Source organism: Lacerta agilis, chromosome 16 (genome assembly GCF_009819535.1).
Source record: "Lacerta agilis isolate rLacAgi1 chromosome 16, rLacAgi1.pri, whole genome shotgun sequence".
NCBI classification, from domain to species: domain Eukaryota; kingdom Metazoa; phylum Chordata; class Lepidosauria; order Squamata; family Lacertidae; genus Lacerta; species Lacerta agilis.
The window spans coordinates 18997495-19019296 of record NC_046327.1 but is presented as its reverse complement, the minus strand read 5'-3'; the positions used below and the strand labels follow the sequence as shown (position 1 = coordinate 19019296).

General features: G+C 45.4%; 1 protein-coding gene across 1 annotated transcript; it reads right to left on the bottom strand.

Moving 5' to 3' along the window:
- Nucleotides 1-865: 865 nt before the first annotated feature.
- On the bottom strand, nucleotides 866-5024 carry TMEM271 (transmembrane protein 271). The gene has a single exon (XM_033173604.1). The coding sequence runs from the start codon at nucleotides 4581-4583 to the stop codon at nucleotides 3465-3467; it is 1119 nt and encodes a 372-aa protein (XP_033029495.1). The 5' UTR covers nucleotides 4584-5024; the 3' UTR covers nucleotides 866-3464.
- Between the last annotated feature and the right edge of the window lie 16778 nt (nucleotides 5025-21802).

Sequence of the window (21802 nt, the reverse complement as noted above, 5' to 3'; positions counted from 1 at the left end):
TGAACATCTCCCTTGTTCTTTTATAATGGCAATTGCGCCCACCTAAGAGGTGCCAGAACTGAGTTCCGGCGAGTTCCGGCTGGGGGAACCTATAGTTATGCGATCCTGGCCTACAATCTAAAGTGGTCTGCCTAGTCCAGGAACAGTTTTAACCACATGATTAGCTATTTGTACGGACCTGGTCTTGATCTACTGAAAGATGCCAATATGAATAGCGCATTCACCACACTCTTTACTTTAATGTAGGAAGAAGTATGCAATGTGAGCTTTTTAAAAAAGAAATGTGGTTTGTTTTTATTTAGATACTTCAATAGGGATTTCAAAACTTAATTTAGGCACCAGTTTATTTTACAAAAATTCCTGGCCATACTGTATATACATCCAAAATGCGGCCTGACTGCACTGTAGTTAAGGGGGACACCATTTGCTAGGAACTTCTCTTCCAAATATTCCTGTGAAAAGAATGGGAGGAGTACAAAGGTACAGCTATCCTGTTCTACAACTCCTATTCGTCGTTGTTTTTTTTTTTAAGCCTGTGTTGGAGATGCTTCATGTGGACTGGGCCCAACAGACAGAACTGAGGATCCACGGAGATAGAATCTATACTAGTCTATAGAGAGTAAAGAAATGAAGGAAGAAGGAAGTGCAATACTTCAAACTAGGTCTTATGCACTAGATAACCATTGTGCTTGCTCTCAGCAAAGGAGAGCCTTTTACATAATTTATAAATAACGGTAGCTCTAACCTTTGAAAAAATGTGAAGCTACTTTGTGAACCGGATTAGTTGCTTTTGATCCCGTTACCTAGGGCGCAGGTTTTGCTTAGTTTTTTAAAGGTATATAGTTTTAAACGTTCTAAGGCATAATTTTTTTTTTGCATTTTAGATTATACAAAGTGTGCAAGTCGAAACAACTTCAGATAACAAAGTAGTGCAGAGAGGCTTTCAAGACTGTTGGACTTTTAATCTAAGGCTGCAGATTTTGGACTTTGTTCAGATCCTTAATCAAAAAAATAATCTTCTGTACATCGCAAAAATAGGACAAGAACTGTTTTCCTTTAACGCTTGCCTCTGTTGATAAAGCTCACATTCCACAGAAGTCTGCCCTAAAATGGATTATTATTAATATTTATATAGCGCCGTCAGTTTACACGGCACTTTACAAAGTAATATAAGCAGCAGACAAGCTCCCTGCTACAAGGAGCTTAACGAAGGGGTGGAATTTTAAATGGAATTCTGTCTTAATACATAGTGGCAAGAATAATAAGTGAACAATATGAGCTGAAGTGTCTCTCTTTCATCCCTTTGAACAGCTCTAAATTAAACCTTCCTTTTTATGCCAGTGTTCCAAAAAAATAAAATAAATTAATTGCCTTCCCTGTGCTACCTGATTCATTGACATTCTCTAGCAGACTGAGGGCTAAACCACCCACGATGCACGAGATTTGTGACCAGATCTCACAATGCACCTTTCTTTCATCTTAAAAACAGGTGCAATGGGCTCTGAATTTGATAACTGCAGCGATGCTGGTGTTGGTGTGTGTGAGATTATGTTTTCCCTCTCGCCAGTTTCCCAATTTAAATTGCCCTGGAATATGCTTTTAGCCTCACAGAGGGAAATTCCAGTATTCTAGAAGGGCTACGTAAGCCAGTTCTAGGGGTAGCGCATTTAGATCAGAGAAATGATGAAGATGAAAACATTAAATGCTTTCCTCTCCCAGCATTGCTATTCGAAACGAAGCTGGAGCCCCTTGCAACTGTTTAAAAGCAAAATGAACGTCATGAGAGTCAGTCACGGGTCTCCTGTGTCACTCGTGGCTTTGCCTCCAAAAGAGCATTTTTGGTGAAACTATTAAAATATCTAGACAAGAGTTTAGTCACTATAATCGGAACCTTTTTAATGCAGTATTATTATTTTCAATGCTCACCTGTTGAATTCTGTCAGCTTTAAATGATATAGAATATGTTTTTTTTTAAAAAAAAAACCATACTTCAAAGGAGTTTGGGTAACTCCGCTGAAAATTGTGACCGTCAGTTAAGGCTGCTTAAAGCATATATAGATATATGTATATATTATGTATTTATATTTAAATAAAAACTTATTATTCAAGCTTCTCAGATTAATTAACTGGTAACACTAAAATGAAACTACTTACAAGAATAACTGGCTGCATGTGTACAAAATAGGATTAGACTGTTTTAAAACAAAATAAAAAATAAATATAAGCCCTGCTTTGCATTAAAAACACAGAACCTGTTTACAAAAAGGAATGTATGAGACGATTTGGACTCTCCTTCTATTCAATATAGCATTTCTATTGTAGTAAAGGAACTGATTTGTTAATTCTACGTTGCAATGACTTTACCAAACATTTTCACTATAGACTTTTTGAAAGCTTTTACAGTAAGAAATTATCAACAAAAAGCAGGCACATTAGTGTACAAAAATGTTGCTGTTGATTCCCCCCCCCTTTTTTGAAAGTGCAGGTTTATCATGTGCATCTTACAAGACCAACAATGGTTTTAACTCTCGTTGGATTTTAAACTTAAAACATAAAATCTCCCAGGAATACTGTAAACATAAGAGGCTTGGATCGAAACTGCTCTTGGTCTCTCTTCATGGTTAGAAATATATTTGCTTGAGAGGGAAAGATTCATCCTTACATTTTTTGTGTGTGTTTTTCTTTTCTGGCTGGCTTTCTAAGGACACAATTTCGTAACTCTTAAAGCTGAGGCTATCATGAAGATTCATTTGAAGGGAGGGGCAGGTGTGTGGGTAAAACAAATCAAAACAAATCCGAGCCAAATATGACTGTAAACCAACCCTGAAATGTTCGCCATTCCATCGATATCGAAGAAGAGATGGATGAAAAGATTCCACCAGGCTAAGGGGGAAAAGGGGTAAAATTAAAAGGTACTAAAAGCATCATCCCCAAGTAGGCCCAGCCATCTTTAAGAAACCCAAGAGAAAAATGCACTTTGCTAAAACCTCTAGTATGTAGCTATAGATTTTAGTGATAGAACCAAAAGGAGCAGGAAAAGAGAAATCTCGACAAGTGACATATTGGAGAAACCTCCAACAGGTTGCAAAACACTGGCAACTTTCTTTTAACTCTGTTCAAGACTTCTCCATCAAAGAGGCGGTGAAGAGAAAGTGTGCCTGATCTTCAGAAAAACGAAGCCAAAGTGGTCTGGACCAATGTTTCAACTTGCCACCAGATCCGCCCCAACAGCGCGCACCAGCCTTGTCTCATGCTAGGAATCTTACAGACACCTGCCTCTTTAGACGGAGGGTTCCCGGAGGAGTCCACACCACTACTACCTGTGGCTTTGGCCTCACCTTGTGCTACTACTGGTCCTGCCAATAAAGTGTTCGTGCTCTGCCCCAATTCGGCTCCTGCCCCTTTCAGTCCAGCAGGCCGATTGTCTGCGCGGCAGGTTTCCAAAGGGCGCTGGCCGGTGGTGCCTAGATGCGGTTGGCACAGGGCTCCCTGGGATAGATTTCCTCGTAGGCCGGAGGCTGCTCGTTGGGCAACGGGTAGCAATACGGGTAGGACACCTGGAGGTCGGGGTCCATGGGAGAGTAGCCGGGCAGCTCGATGGAAGGGTGGCCTCCGCAGTGCACCTCCACGCCGGCCTCGTCGAACACGTGGAAGACTCCGACGTTGATGTACGACACGGCCTGGAAGGCGCAATCGCCCCCGGGGGACACATCGGGGTCCTCGCTGGAGAAGATGGAGCCTTGGCTGGGGCGCTGCGGACGCCGCCCACCGACGGCGCCACCACCGGCCCCCCCGGGCCCCCTGCGCCTTCTCCGCCGCCCACCCGCCACGTGGTGGTCGTGCCGTCGGCGTCGGCGCCGTCGCAGCCCCCGTTGCTGGGCCGCTTTGTAGTTCTTGACCAGCAGCAGGTTGAGCAGCCCCAGCAGGCACTCGAGGGCGTTGAAGATGGTGGAGATGACCAAGCCCCGCTGATAGTCGCGCAGTTTCTGGCAGCGCAGCGCCGCTGCCGAGCCGTCGGGGCCGCCCGCAGGCCTGGCCCGGGCGGGCGCTGCTCCCGCTGCGGTTCCTCCTCCTCCGGCCTGCAGGAGGCAGTAGTGCGAGTACTTCTTCTCCACCAGCGACACCGTGTCGCCGTCGATGACGGCGCCGGCGAAGGCGCTCAGCACGCCCAGCATGAAGACCAGCGCCCCCAGCAGGAGGAAGTTTTGCCGCCCGTTGGCGGGCGCCTTGGGTGGCGCCTGAGGCGGCGCCTGGGAATCCCCGCTCACCGGCACCGCCACCACCTCGCTGCCCGCGTGCCCTCGAGGGGGCGCTCCGCCCGCACCCTCGGCGGAGGCGCTGTGGCCGGCGTGGTCGTCGGGCTGCCGGCAACAGAAGAGCGCGGAGCCCAGCAGCGAGAGGCCGGTGGCCAGCAGCAGCCCCGAGTAGAAGGCTCCGGCGGCGCTGCCGAGGCGGAAGGGCTCCCCCTTGAGTTCGGAGCCCAGCGAGAAGCACTTGAGGCCCACGGCGGCGGCGCTCAGCGCGCAGGCGAGCAGGAGGCAGCTGGAGAGCGCGGCGCAGGCTCCCCGGACACTCCACTTCATCCTCCGCGTCTCCTCCGCCGCCTGCGCCTCCTCCTCCTCCTCCGCGCTGCCTCGCCTCGTCCGCCTCCCACCGCCTGCGCCTCCTCCTCCTCCTCCTTCGCCTCCCTCCTGTCCTCATCCTCCCGTGTCCTCCTCGGCGCCGGCGGCCTTTGCCGGGGAGGCGGCCGCCGCGCGCTGCGGGGACATAATGGTGGTGGTGCTGCTGCTGCTGGCGGCGCCAAGAAGGGAGCTGTCCAAATGCGCCGACGACGCCGTTGCTCGGGCTCTCGCTGCTACCGCCACAGCGGCCGCCGCTACTGCTGCTTGCTGCCGCCGCCGCCGCCGCCTTCGCCTCTCTGCAGGCAGCCGGCAAGCACGGCTCGCGCGCACGCTTCTCCCTCCCCGCCCCGCTGCCTCCCTCTCTCTTATCCAAGCGGCGGCTGCTGCTGCTGCTGCTGCCGCTGCCGCCGTCGTCTCCCGCGCTCCGCCGCCGCTGCTGCTGGGAGCCAATGAATTATTGATGGCAGCAAGTTCCCGCTCGGAGAGGGGCAGCCACGCGCTCGACGGGAGGGGAGGGGCCGGGCCGGCGCAAGTGGGGTGCGACGGGATGGAATGGGGGGGGGAAGGTTTCTCCCGGTTTCTCTTTGCTGATGCAGACTTCGTACCACCCCTCACCTCCCCCCCCCCCAGGGCTCAGTAGCGCCGTCCATTCGCACCAAACCGGGAGAAGCGCGTCGGTGGGATTGGGCAGGTCTGCAGAAGTAGCGCGCGCCGGGGGCGCACTGGAAAGTTGGAGAAAGGTCAGCCAAAGATCTTTCCCGCGAAGGCACAACGAGTGCCGTCGTTTTTCGCGTCTTCTTCCCCTTCCCCTCCCCAAAAAGTGGTAGGTCCGTGCCCCCCCCCCCGCAACTCTCTTCTTCCACCCCCAACTAAGGTAAGAACTTCGAAGTCTCCTACACCTGGCAAAGTCCTTCGCGCCCAAAAGGAGGCACCCAAGTTACCTCAGCGAGAGGCTTTTCCGTTGGTTCCGACGCCGCCGAAACGCAGCACGGGGGAGCGGAGTTAGCTTTGAAAAATAAAAAAGTGGGTGGGGAAGGGGGCCTTTTCATTCATTAGTAACATGATGATGAATCTCCGCTGCCTCCTCAGAGCTACACCTGTAAAGCGGGGCGCGCGGGTGGGGGGGGGAGAGAAGAAAGATTCCCGCCCCTTCGAACGAGCTCGTGGCATTGTAGCGAGTTATTTTGATACACGCCGCTGTCATTTTTAGCACCGAACTAACATGCCGGGGGAGGATGTTTTTATAAAAGGGCGAGATGGTATAATTTAAGCAACTGGGAAGGAGCGGAAATTGGCGAACCGCATGAGGCGTCGGGGACGGAGGCTGAAAGTACTGGTGAAGTTTAGCCCCTAGTGCTCAGGTTGTGGCATCAATGGCTTTTACGCCTCCCCTTTGCGGTGCATCTCTTTGCGCACTTTCCTGTTGGGGTCCAGGGCACCAGCCCCCCTGAACTCTGTGGGGTCTTTCTTCGGAGTAAGCATGCATAATATCGGGATGCACATCTCCCTGGAGTTGCTGGTGACCAAATGATGCTTTATTAACAATCCCTCAGTCTTCCTTAAATGATGATGATGATGGCTAATAGCTGTTGCGCGCTCTCCGGCTGGTGTTTGGCAAGAAATGGATGGAGCAGGAGCGAGCTTGGCTTTGGCCAGCCAGAGAAAGCAAACGCCCGTGGAGGAGCTTATAAACAGGCTTCTGTATGGGCTCTGCTGCCCCCCCTGAGCATCGGGCTCCATGGGCTATGGAGGATCACAACAGTCTCTGGAGGAGAGATGTGTGTGTTTGAAAGCAGAGGGGGGCGAGGACCGACAACTGACTAGAAGGGGCGCTTTCCGTCTCCCAAGCACCGTCTGTCAATTAAAAAGGAACCGTAGAACCAACATGGGGAGGTGACGGAAGGCTTTGCGCTCCTGACAGGGTGGCAGCATAGAATCCGCTTTTGCTGCGTTTCGGGACTTGATCTCTTTCCTTCCCTCTCCTCCCTTCCGTTTCTCCAGAGATTTTGATCAGCAGCTTCTGCTGCTGCTTAGCAGTCGGAAGAGATCAGCTCAGTCTCTTCGGCACATTCCTTTCCCTTGCTGGGATTAAAAAGAAGAAGAAGAAGAAGAAGATGATGATGCCAAGCGGTTTTCATACCAACAATTACTCAGCATGCCGAAGACCTTAAACTCCCTTTAATCCAGTTTCTCGTTCACATGGAAGGCAGAACAGGAGGAAGGAATATTTCCCATTAAAGAAGTGGTATATGCACCCCCTGCTCCATAGTGGGGTTCCCCTCCCCCCAGCATTAACAGCTGATTTTATTTGACGTTGATTTGCATTTCAAAGCTCACATGCAACGGAGTTGAGTATTTAATAGCTGGCTGTTTATTAGATTTCATTTTAGAAGCCTGCCAAATACTAATACAATGATGACAGACTTCATGGCTGAATTTCACATTTGGAGTTCAGATGAAATATCTAATAAAAAATAAGTCCACATTCAACAGCTGAATATTACAATTGGAAATTTTCAGACCTGTAAAGAAAATGCAGCATAGACGGAGGTTTTCACTCACCAAGAGTTATGCTAAAGGTGCAGAGGGAGATATTACCCATAGAATCACAGAACTGTAGAGTTGGAAGGGCTCCCGAGGGTCATCTAGTCCCACCCCCAGCAATGCAAGAATCTCGACTAAAGCATCCATGACATGACCACCCAACCCTCAAAGGAAGGAGAGTCCACCACCTCCTGAGGGAGTCCATTTCACTGTCAAACAGCTCTTCTTGTCAGAAAGTTATTCCTGATATTTAGTTGGAATCTCTTTTCTTGCAACTTGAAGCCATTGGTTTGGGCCCTACCCTCCAGAGCAGGAGAAAACAAGCTTACTCCATCTTCCACGTGGCAGCCCCTTAGATATTTGGAGATGGCCATCATCTCTCCACTCAGTCTCCTTTTATCCAGACAGGGTGATATATGAACAAACAAACATATCCAACTCTCTCAACTGTTCCTCATAAGGCTTGGTTTCATTAAGTGCAAGTCAGGTTAAGTAAACCTCGAGTGAGAAGTGTATCAATTTTCTCTCCTGCTTCTATAGTCACCACACTCTTTGCAATCTCTCCCTCCCCCTCCCCCTCTTTTATGTAAAAGTGACCAATATTTGTAGGGGTTTTCTCATCCTACTGCGTGGAATAAACTTTTCCTTCAAAACATGAGAATAGAGGTTTCCTTTCAGCTCACGGATTCCTCATTAGATGCCTTACTCTGTACTGTGCCAGCACTATCTCTCACCACCACACTGCAAACACTTTGCACTCACACTCCCTCTGGTTCTTTAGCAAATACAGTGGTGCCTCACAAGACGAAATTAATTCGTTCCGCAAGTCTTTTCGTTTTGCGGAAATTTCATCTTGCGAAGCACGGTTTCCCATAGGAATGCATTGAAATTTTATTAATGCGTTCCTATGGGGGGGAAAAGTTGGGGGGGGAGAGGCGTTACTAAGTCATTTTGTGCATGAACCATGATAGTTACCTGCCACTTGGGAAATGATCATCTGCATTTGAGCTAGTGCCAATATGGTATGTAAAATGTACCCTGCAGCACCAGCATTGTCTGTTTAGCAATAGCCAACCAAATGCCTCTAGAAGCAGGTCATGAAGCTTCTAGCGGAATCTGCCTCATTTGTCTGCTGTATCTGGAAGTTTTAGAATTTACAAGTGTAACCTGCAACAAAATGTTGTAGTGTGGCTTCTTTTGAGTCTTCCAGCCATGCCATGTTCCAGGATTCTCTGTTCCATTCTGGCATTCCATGGCCACTGAACATACTCAGTCCTCCCTGGGTTGTGGTTTCTTTGTGTGCATGTGTGTTAGGGTTCCCTAAATATTTTTATTTCTTTATTTTACTTCCCCAAACTTTGGGTTTCACAAAAAAAACCAAAAACAAATCTGCAACCTCCCTCTTCTTTCTCTTTTTTTTTTTCCACGAACGTATGCATTTTTATTCACACTTTATTCACACTTCACCCAAGGATCTGCATTTTTGTACACATTACATGGCCTCTTCTTTCTCAGTATCCCCTTTTTAGTTCTGTTGGCACTCACCACCTTGAGTTCACTATTATAATTTCACTATTATAATTTTGTTTTACCGGTAACTATTATGGATGAAAGCTGCTGTATGCCTATCTTCCATGAATCTGGCTAATCCCTCCCCCCCCTTTCCCTTTTTAAAACTGAAGCCATTTAAACAGTGTACACCAACGGTAAATCCAGGAAGTCTACAAAGTGCAAAGAAATATTTTTCTTCTGTCTTGCGTCCAGTAGATCAAATTCCAGTACGCTACAAGAAATGCATTTTTATCTAGATATAATTATTATATTCCTCCATCAATCCCTCTTTAGCCATATTACACCCCCAACTAAAAATACCCAGATCCTTTAGCACCAGCTCGAACCTTTAGTTGTAGTTTTCTTGTGCTACATTTTTAGGTCTAGAAGATCCTTTTTGAAACAAATCATTCAGAAGAGCCTTATATATAATACCCTGAATGGGGCTGGATCAAATATTGGCATAGTTTCCGTTATGGCACTTGCTGTTCTGTTTTCAGTCCCTTTCTTGACAAACCACTGGCTTTAAATTTGCTTTTTTCACTGCCAGTGCACCCAATCACACACTCCTGGCGCGGTTTTCTGTTACAGGCGCGCTCCTGGAAATGTTCCTCCAGCCTCTTCCTGCACGAGCAATCAATTTGGAGGCCTCATGAGATAGAGTTGTTCTCTTAGTGGCAATTCTTCAGGATATATTTTCACAGCTGATTCCAGCGGGAGGCTGCTCCTTGTCAGAGCCTTGCTGCTTGTAATCACGCCCGGGAACATATCCCCAGAGGAAAGCAAACTTGCTGATTGTACTGAGGACGGTATTTGGACGCACCTTCAGTGAATGAAAGAGCATCCCAACTCTCCCCATCTCTCTCTCTCTCTCTCTCTCTCTCTCTCTCTCTCTCTCTCTCTCTCTCTCACACACACACACACACACACACACTCTCTCTCACACACAGCAAATTGGCTAGAGTGCTTCCAGCAACATTTTCAGTTCAGCGATTCTGACGGTGGGTGAGATAGGTTCTAGCAAACTGCATATAAAATACAGCACTTAAAAGGCAGGGGTTCCTAAACTGTAGCCTCTGTGAGCTCCAGCTCACAATGAAAATAACGGTATGGGGTGTGGGAGGTGAAGTGTAGGTAGGTTCCCACGAGGAAAGACACAGTGATAACAGCAAGAACCTTTATTGAACTACATAACTGGACAACAGGGACAAAGCAAATGCTTATATACATTTCTGAAGGCCTGGGCCACTCCCACTCCCTACAGGATTGGCTGTCTAAACTTTCAAGCTGCAAATCATAACTCGGAGTTTAAGGGCCAATGGCAGAAGCCAAAATCCTGAAATGTTCTGTGATTGGATATCATGTATCAAATCAGAACACAGGAGCTCAGATTCATTAGTCCAGACTCAAGCTCAGGCACACACAGACCACTGAATACATATCAGGTAGGAAATGAAGTTTTGAGCTCGTTTTAAAGAGGAACGTCACATTTCACTTTAAACTATGCATGGCATCTCTGTTCTAGGGCAAATCCCCACTCGTGCCCCATCAGCAGAACTCACCCAACATGCTGCTGCGGTTATGCATTTTTGGGACACAGAAATGTTTATCTCCCATTACTGATCTTCCTGTTGAGGAACCTCCGAGTAGCCTTGAATTGCCTTAAAGCAGGGCTCAGCAAACTTTTTCAGCAGGGGGCCAGTCCACTGTCCCTCAGACCTTGTGGGGGGCCGGACTATATTTTTTTTTGGGGGGGGGATGAACAAATTCCTATGCCCCACAAATAACCCAGAGATGCATTTTAAATAAAAGGAAACATTCTACTCATGTAAAAATACACTGATTCCCGGACTGTCCGTGGGCCGGATTTAGAAGGCGATTGGGCCAGATCCGGCCCCCGGGCCTTAGTTTGCCTACTCATGCCTTAAAATGAGCTGGACCATTGGTCCATCCAGCAGAGTTTTCTTTCCTACATTGACTCACAGTGGCAAACATGCCCAGGATGGAACACAGGAGCATTTGCAAGCAAAGTGTGTGTTGTGTGTCACTGAGCTATCATCCTTTCCATAGGCCAGCACTCACATAGAATGATTCCACGCTGCCACTGATGCCATTTGTAGTGAGGGAGCTTTGAAACGTCTCTTTTTGTTTATAAATTGAACTCTGATAAGCTTCTAAGGAACCCTAGGGTTTCCTGAAACATAGGGAGAAGGGAAGATTGTGGTTGGGAAAGAGACGTGTGCTGGATTTCACTTCATGTAAGTTTCTTACATGAATAGAAAGTGAAGGGATTTATGAATCTTACTGATTTCAGTGAAAACAAAATAAAAAATAAAAAAATTCCTTCCAGTAGCACCTTAGAGACCAACTAAGTTTGTTCTTGGTATGAGCTTTCGTGTGCATGCACACTTCTTCAGATACACTTTTGACTATGGCAGACCAACATGGCTACCTACCTGTAACTGATGTCAGTGAGAGAGTCCTTCCAGCATGTGTTTAAATCACTCCAACCCCAAAGCAAAAGGGAGTCACAAGCTCTTTAACTTCTGCCTATTTTGCACCAGAATCCCCCCTCCCCCCAAAATAATAAGCTAAAACTGTTTAATTTTAACATATTTCAGGTTTTCTTACTAATAAAGGAAGAAGGATACAAACGTTGATTAAAAAATCATTTCTGGTGGATTTCACTAGATCCTTTTAATCAAAATGAATTGTTTATTTGGATTGCCATTGAAATAAAGTGATCTTAGACTGGTAACAATGTACCGATAGGTCTTTTTTGTTTTTGTATTTCTGTTGTGTTGTGAGCTGCTTTGGGTGTGCTTATATAACATGGCATACAAATCATCAAAATCAACATCCGGAAATATCTCAAGAGTATATGTTGCCTTTGTGGCTAGCAATCCACTCACCTCTCTCCCCCCCCCGGGGGGGGGGTAATTTTGACATGGTGAGAGAGGAAGAGAGGAGATAAGTGCCTTTTTATCTTCCACCCAAGCTATAAGCCTGTGTCATACAGAATGCCACTGAGATTTGCCTTTCCTGTTAGTAACTCTTCTGTCTTTGATTGCTGAAAAGAGCTCTTTGGAAATTGCTTATACCACTTGTCAATTGTGTAAAGCTTGTCTTTGACTTATTTATTTATTTCATCTTTGTGGTGCCTTTCCTAAAAGAAAACCTTCTGTATTTGCCATATCATAGCATGTGTATTTTCTTCTTGTATTATTCAACTTTTGAAATGGGAGCACACCATTAATCATGCAATATTACTACCAAATTGGGGTGCGTTTTGTGTGTGTGTGAACCTGCATTCATTCACAAGGTCTGCTAGGTTTTCCCCAAGATATGGATTTGGATTGGATGAACTACACTATTGGCCAAAATTGTGGAAACCTTTTGGAAAAACCTTTTGTTGTGTTTCTGAGACACACAACATCAGTCTTTTGTAGAATAATACCATAAAATTATATATCATTAGAAATATAAATTAATGCAGAATATAATTAAACTATGTTGAATCATCTTTGTTTCATCAAAAATTATAGCCAAATAAAAAAAGTTACACACAGAAAAACACGATAAATGGTATTTCATAGCTTCTCACAATTTCTGTTAGGGTAGAAACCCTTTGCCGCAATTATAGCCCTACAGCGGCATCCCACGGAGTGAACCAAGGATTTTAGTTTGTCAGGTGTTATAATGTGAAACCAAGATTGTATTATTGCTTCTGTCAATTGTGCTTTACTCCTTGGTTGCTTCTGACTAACAAGCTTCTTTAATCGGATCCACAGGTTTTCTGTTGGATTCAGTGAGAGCCAGTGTGGTGTAGTGGTTAAGAGCGGTAGACTCGTAATCTGGGGAACCAGGTTTGTGTCTCCACTCCTCCACATGCAGCTGCTGGGTGACCTTGGGCTAGTCACACTTCTCTGAAGTCTCTCAGCCCCACTCACCTCACAGAGTGTTTGTTGTGGGGGAGGAAGGGAAAGTAGAATGTTAGCCGCTTTGAGACTCCTTCGGGTAGTGAAAAGCGGGATATCAAATCCAAACTCCTCCTCCTCCTCCTCCTCCTCCTCCTCCTCCTCCTCCTCCTCCTCCTCCTCCTCCTCCTCCTCCTCCTCCTCCTTCTGGCCAGGGCTATTACATTGCTTTCTAAGCAACTAGACCACTCTTCTCTTTCTGATTGTCATTAGTCAGCTGTGAGTTAAGGAAGTCTGCTTCTTGTTACATAAGGCATTTGTGCGCTCCTTTTTTCCTGGTTGTTTGGCTATAACTTTTGATAGAACAAAGATGTTGCATTGTATTCCGCAAGAAACAATCTTTCTAATGATATATAATGTTATGGTATTATTTTAGAAAAGGCTGACATTATGAACCATCAAACTTTAGAAATAACAACTTCCCCAAAAGATTTCCACAATTGTGGCCACTAGTTTAGAGTCTCATGCAATTTAAAAAGAATAGAGATGGGTAGGTTGTGTAACATACGGCACAAACTTTATTGCGAAAGTTTGGATTTATCAGAATCCTTAGAACTTCTCTCTCTCTCTCTCTCTCTCTCTCTCTCTCTCTCTCTCTCTCACACACACACACATTCAATTAAGCTTCACTCAGATTAAACCCATTGAAATGAGTAGGCTTATGATAGTCGTGCTTATTAATTTCAATGACTACTCTGAATAAGACTGGCATAATTTGGATTCATTTTACAGTATAATAAATTTGGACACCAATGAGTCAACATTAACTGAGAATCTCAGGGATCACCTACCCCTGAAATTAAGATTTGTTAATCTCACCTTGCTCCGTGTTCTGTAAATTAAGGAATTTATATTGTTATCAACTGGAAGCAGTGCCTTTTCTTTGATAGCCCCTAAAAGGTAGAATTTCCTCCTCCTTGAGGTTAGGCTGGCAAGTTCCCTTCCTTCCTTTACAGACTATTTCATTGTGTTATTTCTGTTCTTGGAACTTTGTCACCATGCCATTGTTATCCAGCTGCTATCTGGTCCCCACCCCCCCACCCCATTTCTTGTTTTACTTGCACAGTTGCAGATGGTAGTTTTAAATTAATTTCCATGTACATTTGTTTTTTTTTAAATAATAGAATCATAGAATTGTAGAGTTGGAAGGGACCTTGAGAGCCATCTCGTCCACCCCCTGCTTTATTATTCTTTTCAACAACTTCAAGAACCATTGTAGTTGAAAAACTGTATTTAAAAACTGCAAATAAAACAAAACGCTCTGAAGTTCTACCACATTCATTGGGATTATTAGGCACATATTGATTTCCCTTCCATTGAAATCAGTACAACTTCTCAGTGTTTAGAACTGGGTGAATGGTGCCCTATCTCATTTGTCAGACAAAACAGTTACCTTGTAAACAGTACACTTGAAAGACACATTCTCTTTTTTTCAGGTTGCTGTGTAATAATAATAATGATAATTACAATAAATAGGTTTTGCCTTGTGAACCAAGCTAAGGGTGGTCCATAGCCCTTTACAACCAAAGGTTTCTGAATTAACACAACTCTTTTTTCAGCTATTAGATAGCTTATAATTTACTTCATACTGTAGCAATGCCCATGATTGGAATGGCCCAGATGCAACTGAGTGCCCTGACACCTATGACAATTGTGTAGAAGAAAATTTTAGCAGATGAAACTTGCATGACAAACAATATACACTTGCTCAAATTCCCTCTTTTACAGAGCTCCAAAGCACATATTATTTAATGACTGCTTATAGAAGGCTTTGAAACAGGAAAAAGAAGGGCGGCGGGGGGGAAGCTATAAAAGTGGTAGACTTTTTATTACTATTATTAGGAGTGCAATAGCGGTAGCATTTTAGTTTCCAGACCTTTACCCGAAAGAGAGCAGAACAAGAAAATGTTCATGTACAATATCGGTGACCTTCCTGTATGCACCGTCTCCTCTGCTTGCATGGATGTTAAATTGCAGCGTGCGGCACTGCTACATGGGAAATTCTGCTAACTCAGAGTGACACTGAACCCCTAGAGAGCGGTGAATAATAAATTGAGCATTTGCTCTCTGGGCAGCGAAATGCCTATCCTTGCACACTGAATCTGGTGCTGGGAAGGCAGAATCCTCTTCTGAAGACCGTTGGGAAAGACAGTGCTTGTAGCGAAAGGTCACTGGCAATAACTGGTTATCTGGGGACTCAGCGGGCTTTGGGAAGGGAACCACGAAATAAACCAGCGTGATGAACATTCAACTTGAAGGTTGCTTTCAGACACTGGTGTCGTGTCCCAGCCTCCCGACGCCTCAGACACAGAGGGTCTGTAAGGAAGATCGACAGGAGCGTACTTCAGGGACACAACACTCCACAAGTCTGCTCGCTGCCTAGTCTGGAAAAACAACAACAACCCCACCTGGGCCAACTGAAGAAGAGCCTAGTCTTCTGACTTTGCCCCTGAGGCTGCTAACTCAGATTCCTGCCAAGCAAAGGGCTGGAATCTGCAGCTCTGCAGCTCTACCTGTTATGTATTGAAGTTCTCACCCTAGGCCACTAGAGGTGTGTGTATATAGTTCATTCTGCTGCAGTTTTCACTCAGGTCAGCATATGCAAAAGAGGGATTGTAAAAGGACGTTCAGGGATTGGTTAACTGTGGGAGGTTGTTACTGTTGCGATGTAGCTGAGTTCTATATAAGCAGGCTGCTGAGGCCTTCAGGCCACTTCTGTTCCAGCCTGAGAATAAACAAGAGCTGTTTTGGAAATCACTGTGTCATCTGCTGTGTCCACCCACAACTTAACACTACCCATTGCCCCAAGGCCATTCACTTGCCTTTAAGCTCCCTGCTGAGAAGACAGACGTGCACCCAGAGGCCTTCTAGCAATGCTGGAGTGTGTGGCTCCAAGCCAGAGAACTTCACCTTTAAATTCCTGGCAGCTCTCATCTTGCCACTTATGCAGCAAACTATTGCCTGTACCTAAGGTACCTAACTAGATACAGGGGTCAGCAAACTTTTACAGAAGGGGGTCGGTCCACTGTCCCTCAGACCTTGTGGGGGGGGCGGACTATATTTTTTTTGGGGGGGGAATGAAATGAACGAATTCCTACGCCCCACAAATAACCCAGAGATGCATTTAAAATAAAAGGACACGTTCTACTCATGTAAAAACACTCTGATTCCCAGACCGTCCGCGGGCCGGAATTAGAAGGCGATTGGGCCAGATCCGGCCCCCGGGCCTTAGTTTGCCTACCCATGAACTAGAAGGACACCAGGCCTGAGCAGTAAATCATGCCAAGCTGCAGCAGGCAGACTCCTTTGTGAGTGGCTGTTTTGTGTTCCTGAGCGCTTTTGTTTGCTTGTTTTGGTGCACACAGTTTGGGAATTGGTGCTTTAGAGCTGAGTTGCAACTGCTGGACTAAATGAATGGTGTAAAATCACGCGCGAGCTCATGAGACTCTTAATCTTAGGGTTGTGGGTTTGAGCCTCACACCAGACAAAAGATTCCTGCATTGCAAGGGTTGCATAAGATGACCCTCGTGGTCCCTCCCAATTTTACAATTCTGTGATTGAATCTAAGCATGGATGTAGGGCTCTCTGAATACATTTGCAAACTGCAAGAGGAAAGAGCAAAAGCAAACAGACTTGCCCTGGCGTCTCGGAAGATGCTGCGCTATCCTGTAGCAGCTAGGACTGTTTCCAGTTTGGGTTTGTGTTGCTCTCACTTTTCAAAGAGTGTTTTGCCTCAATGAGCACCACCACGGAATTCAGTTTTATACATACCATTCGCAGCTATCAAACCTACTTGTTTCTAGACAACTCCCCACAATATGGCATATGTATAATTAGAGTTAATTAACTCTAATTAACCACATCACATTTCCAACACTTTCTTTCAAGCTGTGTTTAGGAGGGTTTGTGGTAAATAAGCCCACATTAAAAAGTTAGGGTGATTTTGATTATTCCTTGCTTCTGTACTCATGACATGTTATTATCTTGCTTTATTCAGATTCCTACTTACAGAGATTGCTGTTTAATCATTGGCTAGGTATCTGTTTTTTAAAACAACAGCAGCAGCCTTAAACTATTTTTATTTAGACTGATTTCTTGTATAAGATTGCCTGCATGTTTGTTTTAGATTCCTAGCCCACCCAGGTAACAGATTATATATACATCATCTCCCAGTTCAAAGCATTACAACATAGCAACAATGTGCCCCAATTAATACCCACCACAAAATACCAGTTCAAATTAAAAACTAACCAAATACCTTCAAAATATGCTTTGGGGACTTTTCTTTTGAAAAAATTCAACATACAGAGGATGCCAGGCAGGTGATTCTTCCTTGCTAGCAGGTTACAGGGACAGAAAAGTCCTAGGTGGGTTTTCTGTGCATTTGAACTCAGGACCTGCTTGTGGGCTTCCCATAGGCACCTGGTTGGCCACTGCGACAACAGGATGCTGGACTAGATGGGCCTTTGACCTGATCCAGCCGGGGCCTTTTTATATTCTCACTATCTCTCCTTCGGACCCCAAGGGAAGTTCATGTATATTTTACTAGCCCTGGGCAGGGAGGAAGCAGATTGGTTGCAATGACTTATCCTATCATAGTACTGGCTGCCTCCCAACATGTCTTGTTCTTCACTACTGGACATCATCTTCAGAACTGGGGTTTGTCTCCCTTCCTCATACTAAAGAGAGCCACCTCCTTTTTTTTTTTTTTTGCTCCTTCCGTTCTTCAGATTTCACATAACACCCCCCCCCCCCAAAAAAAGAGAGGTTCTGGCACAACTCGGAACTCCTTGTTTTGTACACTGTGCAGCTTCCAGTGACATTTTCTTCTTCTTTTCCTCATTTGCCTTGGTGGCCTGCCAGCTTGCTCCATGGCAGCATTCCAGGCAAACAAAACTGGCTTTGCTTTTCCAGCAGCAGCAGCAGCAGGAAGTTGATGGGACTACAAGCAAAGAAAGAAGTATAGGGACCTAGCAGTGAGGATACTGAAGAGCCCACACGAGATGCTCTGATTCACTGGAATCCTGTTTTTAATCTGGAATCAAGACATTGATTGCTTAGTCACGTGGAACAGTCAGTGAATGTTAAGAGCCATCTTCTTATTCATTTGGTTATTTTTTTATTGTTGTGATGCTGGGAAAAGGCACCAGGCCCACTCCCACTGAATGAAGTGACCTGAAACTGAGGGATGGCGTGAGTGAGTGACTGCAAGACAAAGTCAGTTGGGCAAGAGAAGTTGCTGAATTACAACTTATCACTAAACTGAAAACTATGGAGAGACCTGGTCTGAATAGAGATACTGGATTCTTGTCTCATTACATATGCTAAAGTCATCTGCATACTATCCCTTGCTTTTTCCCGTAGGACTAATTGCAGTCGTTAACAGTCGCCAACAGGTTTACCATACTACAATCACCCATCTCCTACTACCCGTCTGAGAAAAAGCCCACCCCACCCTCCCACTATATATAAGGGTCTGGTGACTTCTGTTTCAGTGTATCTGAAGAAGTGTGCATGCACACGAAAGCTTATATCCAGAGCGAACTTAGTTGGTCTCTAAGGTGCTACTGGACAATTTTTAAAATTTATTTCAGTTGGGCAAGTAAGGCTGTGTGTGTGTGTGTGTGTGTGTGTGTGTGTAATGGATAGATGTCATTGGTTTTTAAATACAGAAGCAAGAACAATAGCCTCAAAGCTACAATGAAAGTGCTGAGTATAGATAGCACAATCATGTTCCAATACTGTCACAAAGAGTTCCAAAGCAAAAGACCACACTCTAACCAACTGATCTATCCAGGCAAGGGGTTAGGACTTTGCTCCCCATCTTCTGATTTGTCTTACTTACATAAACAACTACTGAAATAGAATTCTGGGAATCTTGGAAAACTTGTTTACTTCTTTGTGACATTTTGCTTTGTCCTAATTAGGGATGAGGAAGAAATGTGTTTGGCCAAATTTGCACTTCCTGAACCAACATGCAAAAGCAAAATATCACTCTCGTTTGAAATTCACACTTCTCCAAACTTTGCAATGCAGTTCTCCAGCCAGAGAACATATATGTGGCAATTAGGCATCCCAAACATAAGAATGGAAAAATGAGAACTGTTTAATATCATAACAACCCTATAAGTTAGGTCACTATCATTACTCCCCATCATAGGAGCCAACTCCTGGTGGCCGAGGTCCCTATGGCTCCCCAAATAAAATATTTGAGGGGGCCAGCCCCCCACAAGTTGATGGACATTGCCATTCAAATGGTGTGCGTGCTGCATCATGTGATTAATTACATGGGGTGGGTCTTACCTCCTCCCAATATTTTATTCCAGTTGACACCCCTGTCCCCCGTGTTGCAGATATGGAGCTGAAAGAGTGGATGAGTAAAGGTGAGTTTTGTAATTCAAAATTCCCGATGCATAGCTCATTCATTCTCCCAGCTACTACATTATACCAGAGCTGTGGTTTCAGTGTTATAATTCCATATATGCTCTAAATGTCACTTTTATTAATGAATAAGTCGGTGTGTTCTTTCCTGCCATTTCCCTGGACACATCTGAAGATGAGATTATCCCTCTGTGCACGTTTTACATGAATCAACCTGTAATAAAAAAACAAACAGCTTTCTCATTAGCCTTGCACTGTGCAAAGGTCAAAGAAACCCTCCCAAGGCTCTGCCTTTGGGGGATGCAGGAGAAGGAGCTGGGGTGGGGGTGGGGAAAGGGTGACGAAGAAAGCAAGGCTTCCACAAGGGACTTGTGATTCTGTGCTTTTAATAATGGGTGAAATTAGTCCTTTTGATGTTGTTGTTTTTGTATGTACGTATATACCCACGCCCACTTGCCATTGTGCTGAATCAAAGGTGAAATGTTCTGGAAGGCTTGCATCTTGGTAGTCAAGATAGCCCCAAAACTGATAGGTAGTTGTTGCAAGAATGAGCTCATATATGTTTATATTCACTTGCTTTCAGGTGTGCAAACTTGAATTAAATATTTTTGGGGAGTCCTGGTAAGGCCCCCCCCTCCATAATCATATACACCATTTGAATGGCAATGCCCATTAACTTTGGGGGTGGGCAGGTCTCTCAAACATTTTATTGGGGAGGGCAAAGAGACCTCGGCCCCTAGAAGTTGGCTTTGTTGTTCAGTCGTTCAGTCGTGTCCGACTCTTCGTGACCCCATGGACCAGAGCACGCCAGGCACCCCTATCCTCCACTGCCTCCCGCAGTTTGGCCAAACTCATGCCAGTCACTTCGAGAACACTGTCCAACCATCTCATCCTCTGTCGTCCCCTTCTCCTTGTGCCCTCCATCTTTCCCAACATCAGGGTCTTTTCCAGGGAGTCTTCTCTTCTCATGAGGTTGCCAAAGTACTGGAGCCTCAACTTCAGGATCTGCTTGCTTTGCTATATACTAATGCTTGTTTTGCTATATACTAATTGGCTCGCTTTGATGCTGTGCTTATCTGTGAACCCTGATGTAATGATCTCAGGCAGGCAAGCAAGCTCTGATAAGAATTAATGAGTTTCTGGCAGTTTTATGTACGTTTATTTACAATTTACACCCAGAGAGCAGCTCTGGGCCTTCTGCCATTGGCTACGAGTTGGTCACTCTGCTCCTGGCATCCTGCATTTCACCACTACTCCAGCCTCTGTAGGGCCGTGGGCACATCAGGAGACATGTTCACGTTACCAAATCGCATCGCTTATTTGCTTAAATTTGTGCAGTCCGAAGCTGAGAGTGTGCGTGTCACATTTTGGTCCAGTGCCAAACTTATCAAATGTAATAAATAAATAAATTTGAGGCCCTCTTTGAATTTGAGGCCCTGGGCAAAATGCCTCTCCCCCCCGTGTCCCCTGATGAGACTTTCTTCCCCTCCCCACATCTGCACAAAGGAATCATAGGATTGTAGAGTTGGAAGGGACCCTGTGGACCATCTAGCACAACCCCTTGCAATGCAGCTGTCCCATATGGGGACTGAACCTGCAACCTTGCTGTTATCGGTGCCACGATCTAACCGACTGAGCTATTCAGGTTATATAGGAGCAGTCTGGAATGAATGCCGCCTCAGTGGAGAAAAGAGTGGTACAGTTCCTGCATGATGACTGCACCACCTGGCTATCTCACAAATTGGACGACAAGAGAGGGTTTGGGTGCTTCAAAGGCTAAGACTCCGTGCTCACTAATGGGGCAAATGTGGGCATTTCAGCTGATAAGAACACCTCTTCAGTCCTCCACCTCTTGCTTTTCAGCCAGTGTGTTTTGTCCTTCTGTAACTGCAATCAGCTCGGTGAGTGGTGAAGATAAAAGGCTTCTAGAGGCAAGAGTTTTCAACCTCTATCAGAGAGCACTTTGGACTTTCCCAGATGGCAGCACCCTCCCTCCAGCGTTATTCTTAGTACTGCATTAGTGCTAACTGAGATCCAGTGTCAGTGGCATCCTGACCTGCCTTTGTATAATGCATGGCATATGGGCATCCTTGGAGTATGGAAATAGACTTTGTTGGGGGCAGAGGTTCCAAAAAAACAAGAGAAGAGGACGCACATTTCTATGCTGGAGAGCTAGAAGTGCACAGACTGCAGAGAACTAAACTGAAAGACAACCCATAGTGTGCAGTGCAAGAGAGGACATTTCTTGCTCTGGGAGGTGGGAGGGAGGTATGCCGGAAGAGAGAATGCAAGGCCTCCAGAGAAATGAAGAAGAAGAAGAAGAAATGAAGAACTGAAAAAGATTTACTGTACCAAACAGTAGAGCCACTGTGTTGGGAGGAAGGAAACAGATTGTGAGCGCCCAGTTCTACTTTTCTGATGCTTTAAAAAGGTTTGTTGAACAGCCCTGCATTTGAGTGACTGCTAAGCTTCTACAGACAACAAGCAAAGGTCACACAATGTCATGGATGCGATCAGGGCCTTGCAGAGCCAGGCAGAGGCCCGGGCCAGGTACATAATGTGCCCCCCCCTTTTCTCTCTCTGGGGATCACTGAAATCTTATAAACAAGTAAGTATATAAATAATTTTTACAAAAGTTATGCTGACAAATAATTTTATTTCAAGGCTTGAACCGTATCTGCATATAAAGACAAAACGGAAAAATATAGATATACAACAGTGCTTTTT

What these genes read in the sequence shown, in the direction of transcription:
- TMEM271 (XM_033173604.1), bottom strand. Translation starts at nt 4,583, where the DNA reads ATGAAGTGGAGTGTCCGGGGAGCCTGCGCCGCGCTCTCCAGCTGCCTC.